Below are 26,998 nucleotides of genomic sequence, written 5' to 3'. Positions count from 1 at the left end.
ATGAGATACCACCTCAGACCTATTAGAATAGTTATCAAAAAGACAAGATATACCAAGTGTTGGCAAGGATGTTGGTGGGAATGTAAATTGGTGCAACCACTATGGAAAACAGTATCGAGGTTCCTCAAAACGATGAAAATAAAACTACCATATAATTCAGCAATTCCACTTTTGAATATTTATCCAAAGAAAATAAAAATACTAGCTTGAAAAGATATATATATATATATATATATATATATATATATATACCTCTCAGTTCTTTGCAGCCTTATTTATAAGAACCAAAATACATGGTCATTGATAGATGAATGGATAAAGAAAATGTGATATATATATATATATATATATATACATATACACACACACACATATATATAATTCTAGTCAATATGAAATATTATTCAGTCACAAAAAGAATGAAATCTTGCCATTTGCAACAACATGGATGGTCCTTCAGGGCACTATGCTAAATAAAATGAGTTAAACAGATAAAGACAAATAGCAGTGTGATTTTACTTATATGTGGTATCTTAAAAACACAAAACAAAACAAAAACCAAGCTCATAGTACAGAGGACAGATTGGTGGTTACCAAAGGTAGAGGGTTAGAAAGTGAGTGAAATAAGTAAAGGGAGTCAAAAGATACAAACATCTAGTTATAAAATAAATGTCATGGGGATATAATGTACAGCATGGTAACTATAGTTAATAATACTGTATTGCATATTTGAAAGTTGCTAAAAGAGGAAGTTACTTAAAGTTCTTATCAGAAGCCCGGACTATGTAGCTCAATTGGTTACAGGATCATCCCAATATGCCAAGGTTGTGGGTTTAATCACCAATCAGGGCACATACAAGAATCAACCAATGAATGCATAAGTAAGTGGAACAACAATTCAACGTTTTTTTTTCCTCTCTCTTTTCTTTTCTCTCTCTCTTTAAAGTAAAAAAATAAAATGTTTAAAAAATACTCTTATCACAAGAAAAAGTATTTTGTAACTATGTATATTGACAGATGTTAACTAGGAGTGTTGTACTAATTATTTTGCATATACAAATATTGAATTTTTATGTTGTACACCTGAAACTAATATAATATGGTAAATGTTAATTATACTTCAAAAATTAAAAAGTGATTTATGTACTATCATTAAAGTTTTATATTCTGTATTTGTCTGTCTACTTACCTTTCCAGTCATATTTATACCTTCATATACCTTTATGTTGCTGCTTAGTATTCTTTTTTTCAACTTAAAGAGCTCCCTTTAGCCCTTCTAGTAAGGCATGTATGTATAGTGTTGACAAATTCAGCTTTTGTTTGACAAAGTCTTTATCTTTCTTTCATTTTTAAAGAATAGTTTTGCTGAGTATACTATTCTTTGTTGGTAGCATTTTCTTTCAGCATTTTTAATATATCATTTCACTTTCTTGGCATGCAAAATTTCTGCTGAGAAATCTGGCGATAGTCTTATAGAGGCTCCCTTGTATGTGAAGTGGAGTTTTCTTCTGCAGCCTTCATAATTCTCTTTGTCTTTCAATTTTGACAATTTAATTATAATGTACTATAGTATAGACCTCTTTAGATTAAATCTATTTTAGATATTTTGGGCTGCATGAATTTGGGTGCTTATTTATCTCCCTGGATTTGGGGAATTTCAACCATTATTTCCTTGAATAAGCTCTCTGCCTCTTTCTCACACTCTTCCTCCTCTAGGACTCCCATATGTGTATATTGATTCACTTAATGGGGTCTCATAAAGTCCTGTGGGACTTCTTCATTCTTTTTTTATTCTCTTTTTGTTCCTCTGACTAGGTAATTTCAGATGACTTGTCTTCAAGCTTGCTAAATATTTCTTCTACTTAATCAGGTATGCTGTGTGTGCTTTCTATTGAATATTTCAGTTCAGTCACTGTGTTCTTCAACTCCAGCATTTCTGCTTTTTTTTTTTAATTTATGGTTTTTGCCTCTTCATTGAATTTTTTATTTTTTCCATGCATTGTTTTACTGATTTTCTTTGGTTGTCTATCTGTGTTCTCTTGTAGATCACTGAACATCCTTCATATTATTATTTTGAATTCTTTGTCAGAGAGTTTGTAGATCTCCATTTCTCTAGGGTTGGTTATTAAAGCTTTATTTTATTCCTTTGGTGATATTATATTTCCCTAACTCTTCATGATCCTTGTAGTCTTACATCAGTGTCTGTGCATTTAAAGAAGTAGTCACCTCTTTTAGTCTTTACACACTAGCTTCAGCATGGAATACCCTTCATCATTCAGTCCAACCAGAGATTCTGGGCAGGCTGACTCTCAGGGTCTATGGGTAGACCTACTGCCAGAGTCCTTGGGTGGGAAGACCTGGTACCTGGATCTGAAGGCAGGCAGGTCCAGTGCCAGGTTTCTAGGCAAGTGAACCTGCTTGCCCAGTGCCTGGATCAATAAACAGGTTTGATACCTGGGTCTATGGTGTTAGGTTTGGACCCAGGATCCTTGAGATAGTTTGACACCAGGATCCACTGGAGTGGGCATGTTTCCAGGATCCACAGTGAAGTTAACACCCACTTTACTTTTTTTTTCCAGAGGAGAACTCCTGAGCTGAGTGAGTTCTGTCAGTTTTGTGCTGCACAAACTGGGGTTGGGGGAGGGTGATATAATTAAAGTGATATTTTTATACCTTCTTTAACACATTTTTTCTCATTTCTGTGCTCTACCCAGATGCTATTATCTCTCAATTGGATTCTGAAGCTCTCATGAAGATACTTTTGTCTTTGTATGGTTGCCAAATTGATGTTTTCACTAGGAGGTGCAGATGAGGGATGGGACCTTCTATTTTGCCATCTCCTGATATCACTCATTCAATCCAATTTGATTCTAACTAGTAAGTCTACCTCTTTCTTGAACTTTAGACTAGTATAGTCATATCTAGTGTGTGTGGCAGAAGCAGGATTTGAACAAAGGAATTTTGGCTCTGGATTCTACTCAGGCCACTGATGCTGCATTACTTCTTTAGGTGTCACCTCCTCTGTGAAGCCCTGTTGGATTCACCATCTGGGTTTCCATAGAACTAAATTATACTTTCGTAAATAATTACATTGTATCTTTAATTGCCTCACATTTTTTTCTCGTACAGATGTGAGCTTCTCAAGAGCAGGGTTAAAGCCTTGTATTGTAATGGAATGGCAGAATCAGCTTAAAATGGTCCTATGAGATTCTGAGTTACTTTTAAGATACAACAGACCAAAACCACATGTAATTCAGCCCAAGGATGTATAGAGGAAAGAACTTTGACCTTCTTCTGCACCCAGAACCAAAGTCTTATGTTTGTCACTGCTAATCGGGACATAACTGAAACTTGAGTACCATAACCCTTTCAGAAGCCAAGGGTCCATTGTCCAGGAAGATCCAGTGCTGACATCCCTTTAAAGTACATGGCCAAAACCCAGGGCCCTCCAATTAAAACTTGCCTCACCAGCACCTTCATGTACCTGCTCCCTGTAATCCCTTAAAAACCCTTCACCTAGTCCAGTGAGCAAGATGGATTTGAGACACTGTTAGGTCTCCCATCTTCCTGGTTGGCCCCTTCTCAATCAATAAACTTTACCTTACTGTACATGAATTTGGGTTCAGTAACAGTATTTTACCACCACTCTACACCAGCACAGTGCCTGGAATTTTGTGACACTCAATGGCGCTAGCTGCATAGATGTCTTATAAGCTAGGATTACTGGTTGTAAGCTATAGCTTACTTAGGAAAGATAGCATTTAATAGGAAGTATATTGAGTGGTTTATTGAATCAACTATAAGATGAAAGAACTTTGTTAAAAGACAGGCAGGGAATAAGGGAAGTTAGACTGCAGAAAAAAAACACTTGCTCAGGACTTGGTTGGTGTGCAAAAAAAAAAATATATATATATATGTATAATTATTGATATTATAGGCAAAACACTTAGAACATTCTAGGTCACATTTTAAAGACTTACCATGTTTGCTATTATTATATGAGCTGGGTCTTGAAGGGTATCAGGTTCGCTAACTGGAAGAAGGGCCACCATATGCAAAAATCCTTGCCTAACAGAACATGATGTGTTAAATGGATTTCTGAGCCAGGGCATATGGTATACCAAGGGGGGGAAAGCAGGGGTGAAGCAGAGCAAAAGCTGAGTATGGCATAGGGCTTCTGGGTCTATCACAATAAAGTATCTGTTTGTAATTTGTTTTAAGGGCAAAAGGGAACCAGTAGTGGCTTCTGAATAGGGCAAGTGAAGTGCTCAGTACACACAGGGCCTGAATATGAGTTGCCTAGAGCCCATTTAATAACAGATCATTGGAATTCTCTACTGGGAATGTCAGGGCAGGCAAAGACAGTAAGACTTTATGCCAACCCCTTAGCACTGCTGAGGACTCACATGAAAATCACTAATGAACTTGCATGCAAAGTTTAACAACAACTTTACAGAGGTGCTTTTGAAGCTATGACTACTGAAGTGACCCTTAGAATGCATAAAAGTTTATCATGGAAGGCTCCCTAGGGGAGGTGAATAGTGAGCTTGATTTGAAGGAAGGGGCTGTGATTTGCCTGATCCCCTCATCTTATGAATGAAGAGTCACAGAAAGAGAATGTCTGGCCTATGGGCACAGTGTCAAATTCAATGGCTGGCTTCTATTGTGGTACCTTCCACACTGCATTGTGGAAGCCTCAACATGACTGTGCTGGCTATAAGTCAGTGATAATGGTCCCAATATAACTTCTGGGGCCATCAAGAGGAATCCTACCTGTAAACAGCCATAAATTCATCTATGAGATTCAGAAAAACCTTGTAAATGCTCTCCAACAATGCCTATGTGTATGTAAGATACTCTTTATGGGCTCTGTAATGTTGAAACTACCTTGTAAAGACTTGGGTCAGGGCCTAGAAAGGAGAAATTTTCATTATGTGTTCATCTGTAGGGCTAGCCTCTTCCTTGACCAAAGCAAAGTGCCTGTTCAAGGAAACTCAAATGGATTTAAAGAAATACACTTTTTCTTTTTTCTTTTTCTTTCTTTCTTTCTTTTTTTTTTTTAGGTGAAAGGAAGGGAGATAGAGAGACAGACTCCCACATGCACCTTGACTGGGATCCACCAGCAACCTCATCTAGGGCCAATGCTGTAGTACTGAGCTATTTTTAGTGCCTGAGGCTATCATGCTCCATGGAGCTATCCTCAGCACCCAGGACCACATTGGAACCAATAGATCCACTGGCTGAGGGAGGGGAAGAGGGAGGGAATGGGGAGAGGTGGGGGATAGAAGCAGATGATCACTTCTCTTGTGTGCTCTGACCAATAATTGAACCTGGGATGTCCATATGTCCAATGCTCTATCCACTGAGCCACTGGCCAAGGCTGCTCCCACCTTTTGTCTATTGAGAATAATGTTGCTGTGAACCGGGGTGCACAAATATCTGAGTCCCTGCTTTCACCCCTTTTGGGTCTGTACCTAGAAGTGGGATTTCTGGCTCATATAGTAATTCTACTTCTTAAAATATATTTTAAAATTGAAGATATGCTCATAATTTTGTATCAAGTTGTGAGCATTTTCCAATGTCCTTATAATCTCTTTTAAAACCTGACTTCATTAATGGCTGCCTAGTCTCAGTATCCTATTCTTAGGTATTTTGATTGCTTTCAATTTTTTACTATTACAGACCTATAATACACAAAAAGAAATCTTATTTTCTTAATATGTTATATTCCTAAAGGTGAAATCATTGAGTAAAAATGTGTGAACATTTTTAAAACCCTCATGTATATTTATATACCTATTTTCATAAGTCTGCTCCAATTTTCCGCCCCTCCAGGACTGTTTACCCCACCTTCTCCAACACTTATTAAAAATAATTTATTCTTTTTGCAACCTGGAAACCTGGCACCCCGGGTAAATGAACTATCAATCAGTCATTTCTGGCCCTGGCTTCCCAAGAACTTTATTAAACTGTGGTTGTGGGTATACAGGTTAGAAAGAGGATTTGGGAAGTATTACTAGAAGGAAAGAGAAACTGACAGTTTCTTGTATAAGAAAGTAAGAGGTAGATTGGTGATGGTTGTATAGGGATAGTGTGGATGGGAAAAGGGAAGGCACAAGGTGCCAACATTTACTGAGCATCTCTATGTGAAAGTTGCTTTACGTGTATTATAAATCTCCAAACAACTCTGTAAGGGAGATATGATGATTCTCATTTTTCAGTGGGAAAACTGAGTTCAGAAAGAGCCTCAGTTCCACACAGATGGCAGGTGGCAGAGCCAGGAGTCAACCTAGTTCTGTCTGACACTCAGGATCCAGGCACTGGCTTTGCTGTCTTTCCATGATACTCTCAGGAAAAGACCAGAGCTCTGAGATATGAGACAGAGATGGTAGGCAAAACTTCAAAGTCAAAACTGGAAAGCTTGTACCACTTTCAGTTGTTTCCATGTCTTGACCACCATAAATAATGCTGCAATGAACACTGAAGTACTTGTATCTTTGTGAATAAATGTTTTTAAATTTTTTGGTTAGATACTCAGAAGAGGGATTTCTGATAGTAACTATCAGATGTCAGATAGTAACTCTATTTTTTTATTTTTTGAGAAACCTGCATACTGTTTTCCATAGTGTCTGTACCAGGTTACATTCCCACCAGCAGTGAATGAGGGTTCTTTTCTTCACAGGTTCTCCAACACTTGACATTACTTGTCTTGTTAAGAATAGCCATTCAAACAGGGGTGAGGTGATATCTCATCATAGTTTTGTTTTGCATTTCCTAATAGCTAGTGAGTTGAGCATCTTTTCATGCATCTGTTGACCTTTTGTATGTCTCCTCAGGAGAAGTGTCTGTTCAAGTGCTCTGCCTATTTTTTAATTGGATTGTTTTTGTTGTTGAGTTGTATATTTTGGATATTATATATTTTGGGTATTAAATCCTTGTCAGAACTGTTGTTTGCAAACATCTTCTTCCATTTGGTCGGTTGCCTTTTTGTTTGAGTGATGGTTTCTTTTGTGGCTCAGAAGCATTTTAGTTTAATATTGTCCCATTCATTTATATTTGCTTTAACTTCCCTTGCCTTTAGGGCCAAATTCATAATGTCTTCTCTAAGATCGAGGTCTACAAGTTTAGTACCTATAATTTCTTCTATATAATTTATTGTTTCAGGTCTTTATCCATTTTGAGTTAATTTTTGTATACGAGGACAATTAACAGTCTAGTTTCAGTATTTTGGAGGTGGCTTTCCAGTTGTTCCAGCACCATTTATTGAAGAGATATTTCATAAGAAAAGATGGAATTCTGCCATTTGTGACAACATGGATGGATCTTAATGATCTTGCTAAGGAAAATAAGTCAGAGAGAAAAAGTCAAGAACCATATGATTTCACTCATATATGGGATATAAAACTGAAAGCAACAAATAAATAAATAAGGCAAACAAATAAACACAACCTCATGGACACAGACAACAGTATGGTGGTTACCAGAGAGAAAGGAGGGGTGGGGTGGAGGAGTAGTAAAGGGTAAAGGGAATCAAATATATGGTATGAGAAGGAGATAATCAAATATATGGTTATATCTTCTCCTAATTCCAATCAAATATATCTCCCAGAAGGAGATATGACTTTGGGTGATGAACATACAATATACAGAAAATATATTATAGAATTATACACTTGAAAACTATATAATTTTATGAACCGATAACACCTCAGTAAATTTCATAAAGAATAGAATTTTAGAAACTGGAAAATCTTGGCATAGACAAATTTTATTATCAGTGCTTAGATCTAGGGAACTGTGAGGGTTGCCATTCTGTGTTAAGGGGAATGAAAGGTGCCTCCATGTGGTGGATGATCAGATTCCTTATTGGAGGTGTGTAGGTTCAGCACTCGTGGCATGCCACTGAACTGGATAATCTGATTGATTTCAACAGATACCACAAATCACAACAGAGGTACTGCAGGCCCCACATCCACCCAGGGGAGGTGCTCTGTAAAGGTGGGGAAGCAGCTTAATCTGATGGAAAAATTTTAGAGGGGTGGCAGAAGGTCAGAACCAGTTAAGCAAGAAAGAATAGGTCATGGGTGGAAAACCATAAATCTGTGGTTTACCTCAAATTATGGCATTGCTGCTTAGTTTGAAATAAATAATACCTTATGTTATGTTAAGGTGTGAGTTAATCTTTCATTGATTGTAGGTCAGGCAGTGTAATTAAATTTTACATCATCTACTCGTAGGACAAACAACCACTTCAAAAACAGCTATGGCTGCTGATATTATCACAAAGTAGATGATAATTAGAGCAGTGAGTTCCTGGCTGGCGTATCATGGAAAATGGAAGTGGATTTCAGTCCTCTGTCTTATAAAGGCAACTATGTGTTTATTGTTAGTGACAAACAGTGGAAAAGATCTCTGATGAGATGAAAGAGAGTATTTAATATGTATATTAATTTTGTGTTAGCCCCTTGATGAAGAGACCAGGTCTGGTTCATTTATAATATGCCCAACACAAAATTGGTGCTCAGTAAAGTCATAGTAGTATACAAATGAACATGTAACATACCATTCATTTTTATTATTAGTGATTATATTTGGAACTAGGATTAAAGATAAGGTAAATTTTAGCTTGTGTATGGAAATTTAACTCTTTGGATGGTGAACCCAAATGAAGTATATGTCATGATATATGATATAATGAACATATCATAAAACAAAAAATTGATTTCTCTGACTATGGCCCAGATTGTTTTAGTTTGTTAAATGTTCCTCTTTAAGTCAGATGCAATAGGTGAGGCACTAAAGAAGACTATGCCTTCCTCAACCACACACACACCCTCCATTCCTCTGCCTGAGTCTTATGGAAAAATAAGCCAATTAGAGATCTACTCCCTACCTGTTTCTTAGGTAACAGCCTAATAAGCTTAGAGGGAAAGATGGACCAGTGAAACACTGATTTTTCCCTGATAGGCAGGATGGGGGCTTGAGAGAAAAGGGGGGTGTGAGTGTTTTGTGAGTACATTAAAAATAATACTCTGACATTCAGTTATAATCCTTAGCTTTTCTTTGAGATGGAAACCTTCACGGGTGGAGTCATGGTCCAGAGCAGCTCCTAAAAGCTACAATTATCCTCACAGGATGAAAGCCCAGCTCCTGAGAATCTTCATACTGGGTCAAGGCCAGGCTGGCTGATTAGTACCATTTGTATCTCCTCCTAATTCCAACATCCTTTGCTTTATAAATGGCTGACCTTAAAGAGTCCTTCATTCGGTTCTTAATATGTTTTAATGTTTATCATGCCGTGTGCCAGGTATACATTTACTTTCATATGTATGCACTTATTTACCCTCATAACTACTGTGAGGAAATACCATTATTTTCTCCACTTTACAGGTGGGATAACTAATACAGGTACCTTGATCAAGGGCATACCTCATGTAAAATGCACAGTGGAGGTTTGAACTCTGATAACCTTGCTCCCTAACACTTGGTCTTGACCATCAAATGCAATTGACATGGGATGCTCTAAATCATTGAAAATAATCCATGGAAACTATTCTGTAATCATACATGTTTGTAAAATGTTTATGTGTATATAAATATAAATATAATGTATATAGTGGTATAATTGATATGTTTAAAAATAGATATATAATTCATTGATATAATTTGCATATACATTTTCACATCTAATCATACACATACATTTTTATATATAGTTATATGGTAATTTACAAATACAAGAGGGTCTGGAAGGGATTAAATAACAATGGTAATTTTGGGGCAAGGGTATTGGTGTTTTTTGTATTCATCTGTTTATTTATATCTTTTATGGTTTCCCTATAATAAACATATAATAGTTTAAAACTAAATTTTCTTAATTTTTAAAAAAAGATTTTTCTTTATTTAAGACATTTAAAAACAGGCATTGACTGAGTTCCTGCCTGCTCAGTACAAGATTACACAAAGCCCATGCAGAACCTGGGTCCAGAGCGACACCTACCTGTCTGGTTACCATAACTGATTCACTTCCTTTTCTAGGACGGAGAGTGCAGGCTTCCAATGTCTTACATTACTCTCTTGGCCTTCAGGGCACTCACCAACAAGCATTCCTCTTAGAGTGGGTTCCATTTTTTCTTTGTGATGTCAGCTCTTTTACAGAGAATCCTCAGGTAAATTAGAACAAGTGTCTTCTCCACATTTCACCCAGAGCTGTGAGCCTCAAAACTGCCTTATCTCCCCACATAGCTCCAAAGAATGAGGGCCTCTTCCTCTGGACATCTATCTGCTTAGTGCTGTAAGAATAAGATTCAGGGGTCCCTTTCACCATGATGGGTAAGAGGTGATGCTGCCTTGAGATTTTAGCCTTGTCTGTGTCAATAGGCCCCAGTTCCACTCCTCAACCCCTTTGCCATTCCTGGGCCTTGCGGATGTGCAAGCCACTCACCACCCAAGTAGACTTGAGTCAAAGCCATTAGGCTTCATTTTTTCTTAGATTTCCCCTGTTAAATGGAGATATGTAAGGACAGGATGTACCCTGTCCACTCCAAACTTAGCCCACTCCCAGCAATGTGGAGGGGAGAACCACCATTTATTACTTGTAGCCCCTGTATAAGTGGGGAGAGAACACTCTACACAGAGCCCAGTGGCCCACATCAGTCCTGGGAGATGAATCCACCAGGTTTTTGCAAGTGGCCAGGAGAAGGGCAAGCCACAGCCTGGTCTCAGGACTCCCGGGAAAAGTGTATAGACTTATTTTCTGTTTTGAGAAGGGAGAACCAATAGGATGTCTTCTCCGCTGCTTCTCCACAGGAACTGCTTCGGAAATGAACATTGCCAGGTGAGATCAGTGGGTACCCATAGGGCCATCACGGCCTAGTAGAGCCAAAGCCCTGGCAAGAGGTCTAGTTCTACAGTGGGATCAAGGCAGGGCCCGCCCCAAGTCAGAGCCCAGTTGTTAGTAGGAGTGGTTCTGTGAAGGGCTCCGGCTGAAACAAACACACAAATAACACACACCCAGTATCAGTCCTCTGGCTCAGAGCAGCCTGGGGTGGGTCTATATTGAGATTTCAGGGCCACTTCCTCCAGGTGGTGCTGTGCCCAGTGTTGCATGGCTGAGCTTGCCCTAGTCCCATTCCAGCCAAGGAAGATTTATTGCAGGAGTTCCTTCAGAGGCATTAATCTTCACCACCACCAGGGGCAGCAGTGCAGTATACACTCCTGGAGGGTGTCTGTACAATGCTATTTATGTTATTTCTATTTTTAAATATTGTATTGAGGGTTCTTTTATAGCCTTATATTAAATATTCCATGTGTAGAAGGTTTTTATTGTTGAGCTATATGGGGAGTTATTTATATCATATCTTATTAATTTTGTTATTGAATTCTTCTCCACACTTACTGTCTGAATTGAGAGGAAATACCTAATTATTACTGTTTTTAAAATTTTTGTCCATATCTTGAATTGATATTTTTGCTTATATAGCTCCTTGCTCAAGGGAAACAAAAGAAAAAAATGGGACTACATCAAACTAAGATGCTTTTGCATAGCAAAAGAAACTATCAACAAAATTAAAAGGGAACGCATGGAACAGGAGGACATATTTGCCAATGATACATCTGATATATTCTTTTATATATATTCTTTTATTCCCAGTTTTTACTTGGAAGTATAAATTTATGTAAGACAATCAGTGGACTGACTCTATTTTTCATATGCTTTCTCCTCCCTCCATTTTGTATTAGCTGTATTATATATGCATTTTCAGAGCATATAATGTTAAATGCTATTCTTTCATCTTTGTCTCCATTATTTAGTCTTAGTTCTACAGTTAAATATTCATATTCCTTATTGTATTGTATGGAAAATGCTTTTCCTCTGATTCAGGTTTGTTTTGTTGTTGTTGTTTGTTTTTATGCTCACTCTCTAGTAGATTGCCCAGGAAGGAATTATGGGAACAATACTGTCTCAGTCCTTGCAAGTTCTTTGCTGTTCCTCTTTGGCCTTTATATCTAAATGTCAGTTTGGATGCATATAAAATTGCTTTGTCCTCAGAAGGGCAATCTTACCTTTCACACATGTTTACTCCTTCCTATTTTGGCTCTAACTCTGGGATTTTTGTTTTGTGTATTAGTTTTCCATTGCTACTATAACAAATTAGTATAAACCAAATGGCTTGAAACAATAAAAATTTATCCCTTCGCAGCCCTGGAGGTCAGAAGTTTAAAATTCAAGATGTTGCAAGGGTTGTGTTCCTTCTGGAAGCCCTAAGAGAAAATGTGTTTCCTAACCTCCTCCAGCTTCTAGAAGCCAGCCGCTCTCCTTGGCTCCTAGCACATTGTTCCAGCCCCAGGTTCCATCCTCCCTTGTCCTTTTTCACAAGGACGCTGTGATTACATCAGGCCCACCCAGAGGGTCCAGAATAATCTCACCTCGAGTGCCTTGACTTAATCCCATTTGCAAACTTCCTTTTGCCACAGAAGGTAACATATCCACAGGTTACTTGGAGTAGGACATGGACATCTTTAGGGGATGTTATTCAGCCTGACACATTTTATTTTTTCCTTGTATATTTCCTTGCTTCCTGTAAACCAGTAATGCAATGAAAAATATTCATTATGCAGAATCTAGTTATTTTGTTGTGGGAGCCCCTTCAGAGTTTCTGATCTGCTTTACTGTCAGAAGCAGAAGCCCCCTTACAATTTTCATAGGCTCCATTCAAACCCTTGGACTCAGCACCTCTAGGGTTAGGTTTATAAGTCTGTTTTAAAAACGACTCCCTGGCTCTGGCTGGTTGGCTCAGTGGTAGAGTATTGCCCAGCGTGTGGAAGTCCCTGATTTGATTCTCAGTCAGGGCACACAGGAGAAGCAACTATCTGTGTCTCAACCCCTCCCCCTCATCTCTCTCTCTCTCTATTTTCCCCTCCCACAGCTATGGCTTGAATGGTTTGAGAAAAGTTGGCTCTGGGTGCTATGGATGGCTCCATGGCTTCTGCCTCAGGTGCTAAAATAGCTCTGTTGCTGAGCAACACAGCAGTGGCCCCAGTTGGGCAGAGCATCCCCAGGTGGGGCGCTTACCAGGTGGATCTTGGTCAAGGCACATGTAGGAGTCTGTCTCTCTGCATCTCTACCTCTTACTTAATAATAAAAATTAAAAAAAAAACCCAACAAACTACTCCTGAGATGATTCTTACAATAAACCAGAGTTGAGAGACTATACTCCATAACCTGTTCATATCCAGAGGGTGAGACACCACGAAAAATCAGGGCTGTAGTGGATAAGGTGGGGGAGGGGAGGTCAGGTCTCTGGCTCCTGGCTCCATTGCTGGTAACACACACATTTCTTGTTTCTTACACAATCCCTGCAGCTTTATTTCACTTATTGGTTACCCTGAGTCAGCCTTCCTATGAGACCTTACAGGTGAGCAGAGACTTAACACTCTAGAATTAGAAGTCATGAAAGACTGAGAATAGCTTTACCTACCTAAATCCTGCTTGTCCTGCAAGGGCATTACAAAAAAAAAGCCTCTTCTGGTTGAAACTTTTCCTGATTCATCTCTTCCAAGTATAATATCTCCTCTCTTTGACTCTTTATAACTCTTGAAATTTCATGCAATAGTTTCTCAACTGGATGCTCTTCGAGGGTAGGGACCATGTCCAGTTAATTGTCACAGCCCCATGGCCCCCCGCCCATCACATCAATAGTGATTAAATTGGACACAGAGCCCAGTTGCTTAGACAGGTTTTATTGATGCACCAGGATGAATGGGGAAGTGGACAGATAGCAGAGAGAAAAGCAATTTTGAAAAAACCTACAGACCGAGGAACACTCAGTAAAAAGAATGATGTGCTCCATGTCTTCCTGTTCCTGAGACGGTCTGTACAGCAGGACAGGTGAGAGAGAAGAGTTTGGGATAGAAAGCACCTTGCAGAAATGCCCTCACTGATAAAGATCTAGGACAGAAGCACCATGATTAAGATCAGATGTCCAGGGAAATGTCAGTTGGAGTGGTCAGGGCAGGACAAGCCAACGTCTCTCTAGCTGTCTTCTTTTTGTACTGGGCACTGGAGTCCAGGCTAAGACACTCATAGCTAGTTGCTTTTGAAGTAAGAATACAGGCCTCTGGCTGTAAGAATTCGTTTCCCTTCTGGCTGGGCCGCTTCCTGGCCCTGCGCTGAAGGCACACCACTTTGCAGGCTGCCCTGGTTCTGCCTTTGGATCACTGTCTCCCTTGTGTGGTCATCAACCCACTCCTGCCTAACCCCTGAGGGCTCTCTGTCTCTCTGACCTCCTGTCACACTGCACCTTGGGTGAGTGCTGCTGTGGTCCTGTCTGCCTGGCAGAGTGCTTGTCCCAGTCTGGGCCTGTCCTCCCTGCACTGTCTCCTCTGCCTCATAGATGCTTACTTCTGTCCACCTTTGACCACTGCCTGACCGCATCTGTCCCTGCTCTATACCCCTTGGGTGGCTTGGAGTACGGCTGCTGTCCTGCTCCTCGGCCTGGATATGCGGACTTGTCTGTGTCTGAATGTGTCCTGTCACTGCCTGGCTCATCTGGCTCCTGTCTGGACTGTGGGGCTCAGTCCCTCTGGTCTGGCCATCGGTGGACTTCTGTGGCTGAGTTCTGGGGCTTCCTGTCTGACGGCTCCCACCCTGCTCTATGGTGTGGGTGTATGTATGGGTTTGTGACCCTGCCTGCGTTTGAATATGTTCGCTTGTCACCACTTGTCTTGTTTGCCTCCTGTCTTGACTGTGGGTCTCAGTCCCTCTGGTCTCAGTCCCTCTGGTGGACTCCTGTGGCTGGGTGCTGGTGCTTCCTGTGTGACAGCTCCTGTCCTGCTCTTTGGTCTGGGTTTGTGGCCCTGTCTGTGTCTGAATGTGTCCTTCTGTCACTACCTGGCTCATCTGGCTCCTGTCTTGACTGTGGGTCTCGGTCCCTCTGGTCTGGCCATCGGTGGGCTTCTGTGGCTGGGTGCTGGTGCTGCTTGTCTGACGATTCCTGTCCTGCTCCATGGTCTCAGTGACACCTCCTTGTGTTTGAACAGGTCCTCCTGTAACTACCTGGCTCATTTGGCTCCTGTCTTGACTGTGGGTCTCGGTCCCTCTGGTCTGGCCATCGGTGGGCTTCTGTGGCTGGGTGCTGGTGCTGCTTGTCTGACGATTCCTGTCTTGTTCCATGGTCTCAGTGACACCTCCCTGTGTTTGAACAGGTCCTCCTGTAACTACCTGGCTTGTCTGGCTCCTGTCTTGACTGTGGGTTTCAGTCCTGCTGGTCTGACCATTGGATGACTCCTGTGGCTGGGTGCTGGTGCTTCCTGTCAGCTGGCTCCTTTCCTGCTTCATAGTTTGGATAGCATCTGTCTGGGTCTGAGTTATGGTTCCAGGAACTGTCTCACTTGTCTGGTGGGCTCTGTTCTGTTCCCCACTCTGTGACTGTCTCTCTGATGTCCTCTCTCTGGTCTGATGACTCTGGTCTTCCTCTTTCTGGTCTGGCTCCACATGACCCATCTCTTGTGTCTGCGAGCTCTCACCTTCCAGTCTCTGGGACCCCTGCTGCCTGTCAGGATGACTGACCTGAGAAGGGCTGCTGTCCTGCCCCTGGGTCTGAGACCCAGTCCCACCCTGCCCTCTGGAAGCTGGCCTGCTCTGTCCACCATTGCTCCCCTCATGACGCTGTCCTTCTCCAATGCTTCCTTCTTCTGTGACACTTCTCTGTCCTTCTCCCAGATCTGGCAAGGCTCCAGGGGCCTCTTGAGGTCCACAAGCTCCCTCAGTACTCTCACTCAATGTCTTGAAACAGGCCTGTGCAACTTTAAACACCAAGACCAGGAATTCCTTGAATTCTACAGTCCCCGTGTGGTCTTCATCCAGTAGGCGCAAGACTTCATCCACAGTGGCTGGGTCGTGGGGTTTCTGGGGAGAAGATGAGGCCAAGTCAGCAGCCTTTTCTGAGGAAAATGTGGTTAGGCTGGTCCACTCAGCTACCTACCCTGAGCCGGAGCCCACTCATTCTGCTCCTATCCCCCTCCCCACACTGTTATAGCATCACTAACACAAAACAACCTCCATGGTTTAGTCCTGTCACCCTCGTGAGTAAGAAGCAGCTTTTATTTTGTATCCTTTGTGTCTGGCACAATTTCTGCCCACGGGAAAACTGGATAAAGATTTAACAAAGAATGAGTAAATAACTGTACTCCTAGTGATTCTTTGGGCTGTCCTCGGTCCTGGCCCCTGACACTGAGGCCATATTCCCACCAGCAAGACCAACACCAAGAAAAGCACAATGAAAACATGGCACCGTGGGAATTCTGTGATATCCTAACTGAGATTCAGGTGTTTTCCCAACACAGGGCAGGTGGAGAGCTCGAGGAACCACAGGTTGCTCTGAGCATGTAGAAGCAGCCCCTGCTTCCTGTCCCCAAGACTCTCACCATCCTGGTTGTTTTAGCTGTGAACCAAAGGAAGAAAGATGTGGGGAGACGCATCAGGTTTGGTTTGCTGGAGAGGGGCTGCCAGATGGGGCCTGTTAACAACCTGCTTTCAAAACCTCATTTCTGATGTGAGCACCCACCTAATATTTTTGAACAACTGCTTTGTACAAAGCATGGCGTTGTGCTTCTCATGAGTGTTTATTAATGGACAGCCAAATCTCTGATGGTGAATGGTTACCATTTCAGATTTAAGAAGCAGCAAAAGCAGCAATTGTTTTTATTTCTAGAATATTCAAAGGCTGTATTTCTCCCTAAGGAGGAAATACAGTCCCATTGGACTCTTTTGATCTTGTCTCCCACTTAGAATCAATTGAAGTTAAGGTACGTTCTCTAAGAACTGGTTGGTCACCTCCAGTGACCGTCCCTTGTTCCTTCCTGTTTCTCCACCTGCTCAGCCTCCAGTAGGACCTGCAGGCTTGGATCTAGCGCTGCCTCCTCAGCATCTGGTCTGCAGGGAAACCGCTTTCTCTCTCCCCTCAGCCCCTCCCTGCCTGGCTGGGCACATCATACCACGATGACGTCGGCAAACTCCTGCTCCAGGAGCCTTTTGAGCTCCCCCCGGGTGAGCACCGCGCAGCTGCCCTCAGTCCTGGCATAGCGTTGGAAGGTGTGGATGATCCCGTTAATGTTTCGCAGTAACTGAGGCATCTTGGTAGTCAAGCTGGACAAAGAAGAAAAGCCCCCATGGGGGCTCCACAGTCAACCTCTGCAGCTTTCCCCGGAGCACTCCTGCTTTAAGTCCTTTCCTTATGTTCTCAGCTCTGCCTCTGGGCTCTCCCTGTCTTCCTTCTTCCTTTGCTTCATAATATATTTATGGAGAGGACCAAGGGGCACCTGGTGGTTAGAGGCAGGCTCCTGAGTCAGCCCGCCTACCCGTCAGGTTAGCTAGGGCGGGTTACTTTGCTTTTCTGAGCCTCAGTTTACTCATCATGAGATGGAGGCAATACTAATATTTACTTCAGAGGATTATTCTAAAGATTAAAAGAGATAATTCATTTAAAGCACTTGATAGATGCTGGCTTATACAAAATGCTAGTTATTAAATATCACTATTGTATTATTATACACATATATAATTTTGTATGTCTATATATACTCTACAGCTCAGAAAGCACTTTCATCTCTTGTGATCCTTATTATCTCCACTTTTTATAGGTGAGGGCACAGACTCAGAGAACTTGAGTGATTTGCCCAAAGCCACACAGCTTTTAAGGGACCAAAGGATCCTAGAATCCATATCTCCTGAATCCAAAGTAATGACCTTCTAGACTCTGCCCTATGGACAGTCTATCTAGCCTATCTTTGCCTGTCACAGGGTGTTAGAGTTCTGCTGGGAACACCAACAGGCAGCAAGTCTGTAGGTGAGTCAGCTGCCTCAGGTGTGGGCCGAGCAGGAACCCAGGTGTGCAGCTCTACCCTTTGTGGGAGACTGCAAGCTGGCAAAGCCCTCACCGTTTAAGGCTTAAGCTAAAGGCTAAGCTCTTCCCCACAACTCCATATTGGCTATGAAGCTGAGTATTTTTATTCCTCACATCCCCCCATGTCACTTGCTTAAGTTGCTAGTGGCAATTTACATGCCCTTCCTCTCACCTCTGTTTGTTCTGATGTTGGTTGATTTCAGTTATGCATGGTGGGGGTATTCCTGTTTACTCCTTAAAAGGATTCCTGGCCTTTGAATATATGTACCCTGATTTATTGATGTCACCCCATTAAAATAAAATTTTATTTATTAAAAAAAAAAAAAAAAAAAAAAAAAAAAAAGGATTCCTGGACTTAAGAGAATTCCTATTTATGCCTCAGATGTGTGGCTTTGTATCAGAGACTTCCTTATTTGCATATGGCTCTGCACTATACAATAAAGCTGACCGGAGGCTTTTGCTCTGGCTTGCCATCAGCTTGCAGAGGCCTCTGATCCCATCCTTTTTCTGTCTGAACTCATTTCTTCATTCTACACTGTTCTCACTCAGGACCTGGACAATTACTAGCCGTGCTGGTCTGTGGCAACCTTTCCTGGCTTCGTTTTAGGAAGGTGTTTAGGAAGAGGTTGGGCCACCACCTGTTGGGGCTGCTGAGGAGGGGGCTCTCTCTCTGGGTGGGAGGGCTGGCCATCTGAGAGTCCAGGTTTCTCTGAATGTGAGCTCTGTCCTCAGCGCTGGGACCTGTGAGAAAGGTCGGCCTGCTCAGAGGTAACCTGTAATGCTGGTGGCCTGTGAGAAAGGTTCTCAATTGGTGGGAGAGTTTTTTTTTTCTCATCAGCCACTGGCTGGGCAGGGTTTGAAGTGAGTCTTGAGTGTGGCTGGTTGAGCAAGAGGCAGAGGCCTGGAGGTGCAGGAGCAGAACCTCAGGGAGACCAAAGGGAGGAGATGGTGTCCAAGGTGGCAGGGTTCAAATGCAGGGGGAGATGCAAGGTTAAAACTGAGGGGTGGGGGCACCATGAGAGGGAAAAGAGAGGGTGCAGGAAGAGGGGGGCCTAGCTAGAGAAGCCCAAGAATGAAGGAAGGAAGGGGTCCTGGTGGCTCTTCAGAAAGCGTCCTTTCTATGATCCAGTAGCCAAAAACTTCAGGCAGACTTTGTTGTATACATCATAGTACAAAACCCAGAATACTGTGCAACAGAGGCATGAAAGTCCCATTTTTGTGGTTAACCATGTGGCAGACCTTAGCTACTGACATACAAGCAGCAAAAATAATGAGATGGCCTTTTAGTTATACTTCAGAACCCTTAGAATAAACCCACAAATTCATCATGCCTAAATATCACCCTGGGGTGGGAGAGGGCTGCCACATAAGCCCCTTCCTCCCTGGGAAAGTTAAACCCTGTTGTCTGGGTTGGCAGCAGTAATTTGATTCTGGTTGCACAAACCCTGAGCATTGCCAAGAAGCTTTCAGAACCTTAAGAGACTTTGGCTGATCCAGGAAGGCATGTTGGTGGTTCCTTTGCTCCTGCCAACACAGCCTTCCAGTGACAGGAGCTGCTGCCCAGCCAGCTGGGGGCAGGGGTGGTGGTGGGCAGTGCCCTTTCCCATTCACTGGTTTGCCTGAGTCCCAGTCTGAGCGGACACTTTCTGCCTACAACCCTGGTTTTATGAGGTCAGACCACCAAGACACAGAGTGAGAAAGAGGTTCCTCTGGAGGGGACTTACCTAATGAACAGGCAGGATGAGGCAAGCGGCAGCTAAGCGGGGTGTGCAGTGCCAGGTCAGTGGGGCAGGAGCCTTTTATAAAGGATTTAACCGAAGTTAGCACTGGTATTTGGACAAGACGTCCCACCCCAACGCAAGGCCTGATTCACCCAAGGCTCAGATGAGCCCCACCTCCATTCAGTTTCACCTGTTAACGCTTGGCTGTGTCGGTCTACTTATCAGACCCCTCCTACCACACGTGGAGCTCTCTCTGTCCTCATCTCTCCTTGGGTCTGTCTCCTCATGACAGGGAGGTTCCTGTCTCATGCGATGGGCTCAGCAGTGCTTAGCACGGGTGGGGTTCCTGGTGAGCATTCTTTGTCTTGGTGTGACTGCAGAGTCATGGGGATTTTCAAAAAAATGTACAAACATTCAGGAACATATTCATCTATGGAGGGTTAGTTAACCTTTTCAAAGTGGTTGGTTTAGGAGGCTATACATATTTTCTGGTGATGTTGTCATTACTTAGAACATTCTTGGAATTCTTGGTTTGGAATAACCTTTTGCACCCAGTTTATGAGACATGCAAGGAATCCAATTTTACTTCTCTATATTTGAGTCTCATATTTGATTAAAACAAAGAAGGTTAATACCCCCATCCCCGCCCCATTTTAGGGGTAGGCACCTTTTTATAGCTGATAGAAGAGGCTCACGATGATTCATTGTGAAGACAGGAGACTGAATCAGTTGATTAACCAGTGAATATCTGTGGAGATTGGCATCATTTCGGGCACAGGGCTGGGCCTGAGGGATACAGAGTTAAGCAAGAGCAGTTTCACAGCAGCAATTTCAACCCTCACGGAGTCTGCAGTTTGGCGGTGCCAGAAAGAGAGGCCCCAGGAGGGTAACGGTAACAGAAATTATCATTTGACTTGTAGGACTTTCATTACTATATATTTTGGTGGATGCTCATGACAATCCTGAGGGGATGTGTGTGTGTGGCTGAGCCCCTAAGTGAGAACGCAGAGAAAGCCTCAGAGAAGTAGCGCTCAGTGGAGAAGGGAGGGGCTGGACCATCCAGCTGTGAGTGATGTGCTTAGAACTTACAGAAAGGTTTGTCAACTATGGGAAACTAAGATTGGAAAATAATAAACCAGATGCTTTAACTATGAGGTATATCATTACACCCAATTTACAGATGAAGGAACTGAGGGACAGAGAGGTCAAGTAAACTACCCAAGGCCACATAAATAGAAAAGTGAAATAAATGAATTTGAACTTAGGTCTGCCTGCCTCTATAGCCTTTGACTTTTCACGTGTCTTGGGCAGGTCTAAGCCTAGGTTGGGGTGTGTGGGGGCTGTGAATAGTTGTGGCTCCATAGAGGCAGAGAGAGGTAAATGGAGTGTCTGTGTGTTTTGGGTAGAGGGACGTTCCCTAGAGAGATGGTTGGGGTAAGGGAGATGAGGAGGTGGGAGAGATTGGGACTGGCAGTGTCTAATTGAATTTATAAATCTGTTAGTTTGTAAATTTCTGATGAGTTATAAATGAGTGCCTTTATTCTGGGTGGACAGAGGCTAGGGAGCCTATCAGAAGTTAAATCAAACACTTATCCTCTGCTCACTCTGCCTTGGAGTAAATAGAAATACCTTAATGAAACAAACTCATATTTGCACTTTGATTCCTTTGTACTCACTTGCTGGAAATCCATTATTTACCTCCACTTGATTTCTTTCTACAAATATCTAACAGTTGGCATTTGCTGCACGTGGTGGGCTGAAAATAAAGAGTAAAATCCTGCTTTCTAGGAAGTCAGTTTCATTGGGAGAACAGGACATGTGCACCAAAAATAGTTTTCTAATAGTGAGATGGGATTTTTGTAAAATGTTAAATTGTTGTAAAGTGACTAGCGAGTTCCACAAAAACACCTAAGTTTCAGCAAAATTTCAAAAGAGGAGTTTCTTACCCGGCTAGCTACTTGGGGCACAATCCCAAATCATGTAGGCCCCTGTACAGTTCTGAGCCTGCTTTTAGAGACAAAATCACATAGGGTTGGGGTGGGTAAGGAGGGGCTCGTGATGCCTTTGTCTAGGTATCTGTCACTCTCATGACTTTAGGATGGGAGGGTGAGTCAGAGTGTAGGAATTCTTAATTAAGGTACATAAACATTCTTTTCTAAAGGCTTTTAAGAAAAGAGACGAGGAAGGGGTTTTCAGATAAGTTCTATCTTCTTTTCTCTGTAATTAAATTATAACTTAGCTGACCCAGTTGCCTTTGCAAACTCTTCCTCCTGCATTCTTCTCTTTCCTTCCTCCACAGAAAGGAGAGGGTAAGAGGCCTGACTTTTTCTCTTTAAAATGGCATTCCTAATGCTAAGTTTTATAGTTTCTTGGCACCTTATCACATTCCCCACTGGTTTTATGTCATGAGTCAAATCGTTGACTCATTTTAATGAGGTGCATGAGGCTGTTGAGTAGACAGGGGCCTAAAGTTAAGGTTAGTGATCTAAAGACCCTTTAAGTAGGAACATTAACCTATAACATATAACAGAAAGGTGATGCCTTTTGACATATTTAACAAATAGACTTGATGTTATCATTAACAGCAATATAGTCTGATGAAGAAATAAATGCAACTGATTAACTTCCTATAAGCTGTAGAAACCTTCTGCAACTTACATAAACCCTTAACTTTTATGAACTTTAAATAACTAGCTTTTTAACAACTTTTTCCCTTTTTTCTTTTAAAAGTATTTCTATACCTTATACCATTTATTATTGAAACTATACCATTCCTTTTTAATCAGAACTCTTAATTTTAAAAATCTTAACCTTCAATGACAACGAAGCTGGCAACAAGCATTTTTTAAAAAAATGTAATTCTTTTTGGAGCTGTCCTCCCTCTAAGTAGCTCATATTTATAGGTTACTTTATAGGGGTAGCTATAAGCACATATATACTTTTCATTTACCTTGTAGCTTCCCTTCTAGCAAAGGAACTTATATCTCCCTTCTGTATGACATACAGTAGCACATGTATCAAACATTAAGATGACTTGCTCTGGCATTTCCCAGATTTTAATTTCCCTTCCTTCCCAAAGTTCAATTATAAGGAGTCCCATGATGAGGTTCTTCAAACTTCTGTTGTACGTAGACCAGCCAGCTTCTGGATTGTGGCTGGAGCAGGGCATGTTGTCCCTCTCAGGGTCAATTTACAGGGGTTGGTGGGATCTATTTGCACCTCTCCAAGGGGGTCTCAAGGGAGCTTAGGAAGAAGGGGTGTTGCCCTGCCTAGTACAATTTTATATGGGGCGAATTCTGCTTGGTAAGGGGTGCATTGTGTTTTCAAAATAACAAAGGGAAGGAGATTGACTCAGTTTTCATCCATTTCTAAAATAAATTTAGTTAAGACTTCTTTCAGAGTTCAGTTCATTCTTTCTACCTGAGGCCTGTAAGCACAATGTAATTTCCAATTAATATTGAGTGCCTTTCCTACTAGCTGTGAGATCTTGGATACAAATGCAAGCCCATTATTAGACCCAATATTAATGGGCAAGCTAAATCTGGGAATAATTTCATATAGCAATTTCTTAATAACTGTTACTGCAGTATCATTTCTAGTGGGAAAAGCTTCTACCTATTCTGAAAAGGCATCAATAAAATCTAATATGGTACTTATATCCCTGTGCTAATGCTCTCCTGGGAAAGCTCCTCTTTCCATGTTTCTCTTTGTAATTTCTTTACTTTGTTTAGTATCTATTTGGGCACAAACTAAACACTCGGACACTATGCCTTCTGCAATAGATTCTAAGTCTGGCTTTTCTAATTATTTTTTTCTTATTCTTAGTTATCCCTTTCTGGCTGGCAAAATCTTTGTCTAAGTGGTTGCAGAAAAAGAATCTTTGGCAACAAGGGTTCTAGTAAAGTTACTAAAATTTCTGAAGGCCCCACTGGTTTTAGGGCTACCTTATTGGTAGTATCATCAGCTGCTTGGTTTCTCTTGAGTTTCTAGAGAGTTCCTCCTCTTTTGGTGCTCTGGACAGTGGATGAAAGCCACTATTTCAGGGGAGCAGACTCCTGCATTGTTGGGGTGAGAGTTTGAGCCTCACCTTTGTTCATTCTTAAGCCTTCTTCTGATGGCCTCTCTTCGACTGTGCCTGTCTTAGGTTGTTCCTGCCTTCAGGAATCTTACTCATCTTTGGCTAACCAGCCATCTTAGGGGCCAGAGTTATGTGAGCGAGGGAGGAGCAATGCCCCTTCCAAAATGCTTAGTTGTGTGTTTTTTTTTTTTTTTTTAGCAGCTGATGTTTCTACCTTTTAAAAAACTTCTAATACATTTTCTTTCTAATTTCTAGAGTTGAATGCTAGGTAAAGGCTAAATTGGCTGTCTCTGTGTGTTCTGGCACCTCTGGGTCTAGAGGTGCATAGACTGTGAACTTTCCATAGTCTAAGAAAGCGGTGGGGGTCTTTTGAGGATCCAGAATAACTTCTGACACTTTAGACAAATTTATGGTTCTTTTTCTTAGTATCTTCCCTTATCCTGGCTAACAGAAACTGGTGGAAAGTATCCAAAATTTCCTCTTCTCCTTGGGTGTTAGGGTCCCGCTTAGGCCAGGCAACCAGAAACATTTTCTTAAGGTGGTCTCGGTTGTCCTAAGTGGGGCAGTGTATGTACAATACAGATTCTAACAGTCCTGTTAGAAAGAGGATCCCTAGAAAGAGGATTCTGAGCTTTTTAATTCTATAGGTCACTTGGGAAAATAGGGATTTAAACTATGTCCTATTACATTCAAGCCTCAAATTCTAAGATCTAGTTAAAAGCACCAACTGAAATGACCAATACTTCATAAAATAAATCTTATACTCTAATTAATCATAAATCCCTTTTACATTCAAAGAAAACATACCTTATTTATGCTGTAATTTTATGCACCCTAACAGATAATGTCTAAAAGCTCAAGAGAAACAGATTTCTGTTCACATAATTTAGCCCTTTTAATCTATCTGTGCACAAAGCTTAAATGTTTCCTACTATCAAAATTAGTCATTTATTTTTTCCTTTCCAGCCTCTATGTTGAGAATGCTACCATTAAGCTAATCAATAGCAATATTTGTCACTCTGAGTTTGGTGACTTAACATTGTACAATCCTGCTTCCATGGTCCACATGCTCAACGAGCAGACTGGACCTTACCCCTTTAACTGTTTCAGAAATAATAATAAGCTGAACATTTATATACAGTATAAAAAGATATCATTAATAATCATTACATATCTCCTAATATTTAGACCAAGATTTCAACATTACAGGACTATGAAATTGCAAAAAGGAGAATTAACAAAAGATTCTTGAAATAACATACATTTCTGTAAGGTATTTTTCCCCGCCAAGGAAGAAGAAAGGGCATAGCCACAAAGTGTGGATAAGCAAAAGCTTTAGTTAGTACAGTGCATCCCTCCAGATGAGGTTCTCTGGTCTGGGGGCCAGGGCCCAGAGAAGTCACATGGAGGAAAATGTATGGGGGAAGTTTAAAGGATCATTAGGGCGGCTGAGCTAATATGATGTGGCAAAATTTCATCGGCTGACAGATGGTTGCTCTTTTCCAAAGGACTCCTGGGAAGTTTCTTTTGGCGCGCATGGGTGTGGGCAGTTCCAGCCAAAGTTCCTGGGTCTGGTTCGTCACGTGACTTTCCCCCATTTCCCACTGACCTTACATTCTAACCTTTTATGTTAGATAGGGGCACTGCTGTTCATCTAGTTACTTCCTGCTGGTTAGGGGTGTCATGGGGAGGGGACGTCGAAAGGTGGGTGGTGGTTTTGAGGGGAGTTGAGAATATGGGTGTAGGAACCTCTGTTTGTGACTCGAGAAACCTTGCGGATGTGGTCCTGTAAGAATTTTTAAAAGAGGAGTAAATATGAGTAATATGCTGATAATTAGAAGAGGAATTAGGATAGGGACAGCCCAGGTGAGGATGGGTGGCTGCCATTAGGAGCCAAGCGGGTTGTAGAAGGAGAGGTCCCTGTGCAGTTTCTCCTGCAGACGGTGGAGGACCCCGATGCTTTCTTCCATCAGGCCAGTCTCATTGAACAGCATTGCTCTTTGCTTCAGCTTACTCTGGTGGCAGGTTCCCGGTGGGAGGGACAGGAGCAATGGGAGGATCTGCAGGGCCCAAACTTTTTGTGAGCTGGAGACAGGTATGGCCCCGTGGTTCTGACTGCCAGCAGTCCTGCATGGGGGCATGCTTGAGGCGAGAAACATGGTTAGAAATGAGGGTAGTATTGATTATGGGGGAGCCCTTGGTAGTGAGGAAGATATTGTCAGCTGGATAATGGCTTCGAGACTTTGTAGAATGTCCTGACCCAGGACGGGTACAGGGCATGAGGGCATAACTAAGAAGGAGTGTGAAAAGGGGATTCCGTCCAAACTGCATATCAGGGGTGGCATATGAAGGGGAAAAAAAGGGGGTCTCATTCACTCCTATAACCGAGAGCTGTGAGGGAACTAGAGGTTCAGAGTGTGATGGCAAAACAGACTTCCAATGACATTTTTTAAAGAAATAGAGCAAAAAATCATCAGATTTATATGGAACTATAAAAAACCCTGAATAGCCAAAGCAATCCTAAAGAAAAAGAATGAAGCTGGGGGCATTACAATATCTGACTTCAAACTCTATTATAGGGCCACGACAATCAAAACAGCATGGTATTGGCAGAAAAATAGACACTCAGACCAATGGAACAGAATAGAAAGTCCAGAAATAAAACCACATATATATAGTCAAATAATTTTTGATAAAGGGGCCAACAACACACAATGGAGAAAAGAAAGCCTCTTCAATAAATGGTGCTGGGAAAACTGGAAAGCCACATGCAAAAGAATGAAACTGGACTACAGTTTGTCCCCCTGTACAAAAATTAACTCAAAATGGATCAAAGATCTAAACATAAGACCTGAAACAATTAAGTACATAGAAGAAGACATAGGTACTCAACTCATGGACCTGGGTTTTAAAGAGCATTTTATGAATTTGACTCCAATGGCAAGAGAAGTGAAGGCAAAAATTAATGAATGGGACTACATCAGACTAAGAAGTTTTTGCTCAGCAAGAGAAACTGATAACAAAATAAACAGAAAGCCAACTAAATGGAAATGATATTTTCAAACAACAGCTCAGATAAGGGCCTAATATCCAAAATATACAAAGAACTCATAAAACTCAACAACAAACAAACAAACAATCCAATAAAAAAATGGGAAGAGGATATAAACAGACACTTCTCCCAGGAAGAAATACAAATGGCCAACAGATATATGAAAAGATGCTCATCTTCTTTAGTTATTAGAGAAATGCAAATCAAAACGGCAATGAGATACCACCTCACACCTGTTCGA

General features: G+C 41.7%; 1 protein-coding gene and 1 long non-coding RNA gene across 2 annotated transcripts in view; one reads left to right on the top strand and one right to left on the bottom strand.

The window, feature by feature from the left end:
* Positions 1-13,723: 13,723 nt before the first annotated feature.
* On the bottom strand, positions 13,724-19,788 carry CRNN (cornulin). Its single transcript, XM_066262104.1, has 3 exons — positions 19,631-19,788; positions 16,999-17,149; positions 13,724-15,910 (listed from the first exon to the last, which is right to left on the bottom strand). The coding sequence occupies exons 2-3, from the start codon at positions 17,134-17,136 to the stop codon at positions 14,090-14,092; spliced, it is 1,959 nt and encodes a 652-aa protein (XP_066118201.1). The 5' UTR covers positions 17,137-17,149; positions 19,631-19,788; the 3' UTR covers positions 13,724-14,089.
* Positions 19,789-20,300: 512 nt separating this feature from the next.
* The window catches only part of LOC136326325 (uncharacterized), a 42,596-nt gene continuing 35,898 nt past the window's right edge, over positions 20,301-26,998 (top strand). Inside the window, exon 1 of the long non-coding RNA XR_010729425.1 lies at positions 20,301-20,519. This is a non-coding gene — a long non-coding RNA (uncharacterized lncRNA). The remainder of the gene's footprint in view (positions 20,520-26,998) is intronic.

The sequence above is a fragment of the Saccopteryx bilineata genome, chromosome 2, assembly GCF_036850765.1.
Source record: "Saccopteryx bilineata isolate mSacBil1 chromosome 2, mSacBil1_pri_phased_curated, whole genome shotgun sequence".
In the NCBI taxonomy this organism is placed as follows: Eukaryota; Metazoa; Chordata; class Mammalia; order Chiroptera; family Emballonuridae; genus Saccopteryx; species Saccopteryx bilineata.
The sequence above is the reverse complement of the archived record's forward strand: the minus strand, read 5'-3'. Positions and strand labels throughout refer to the sequence as shown.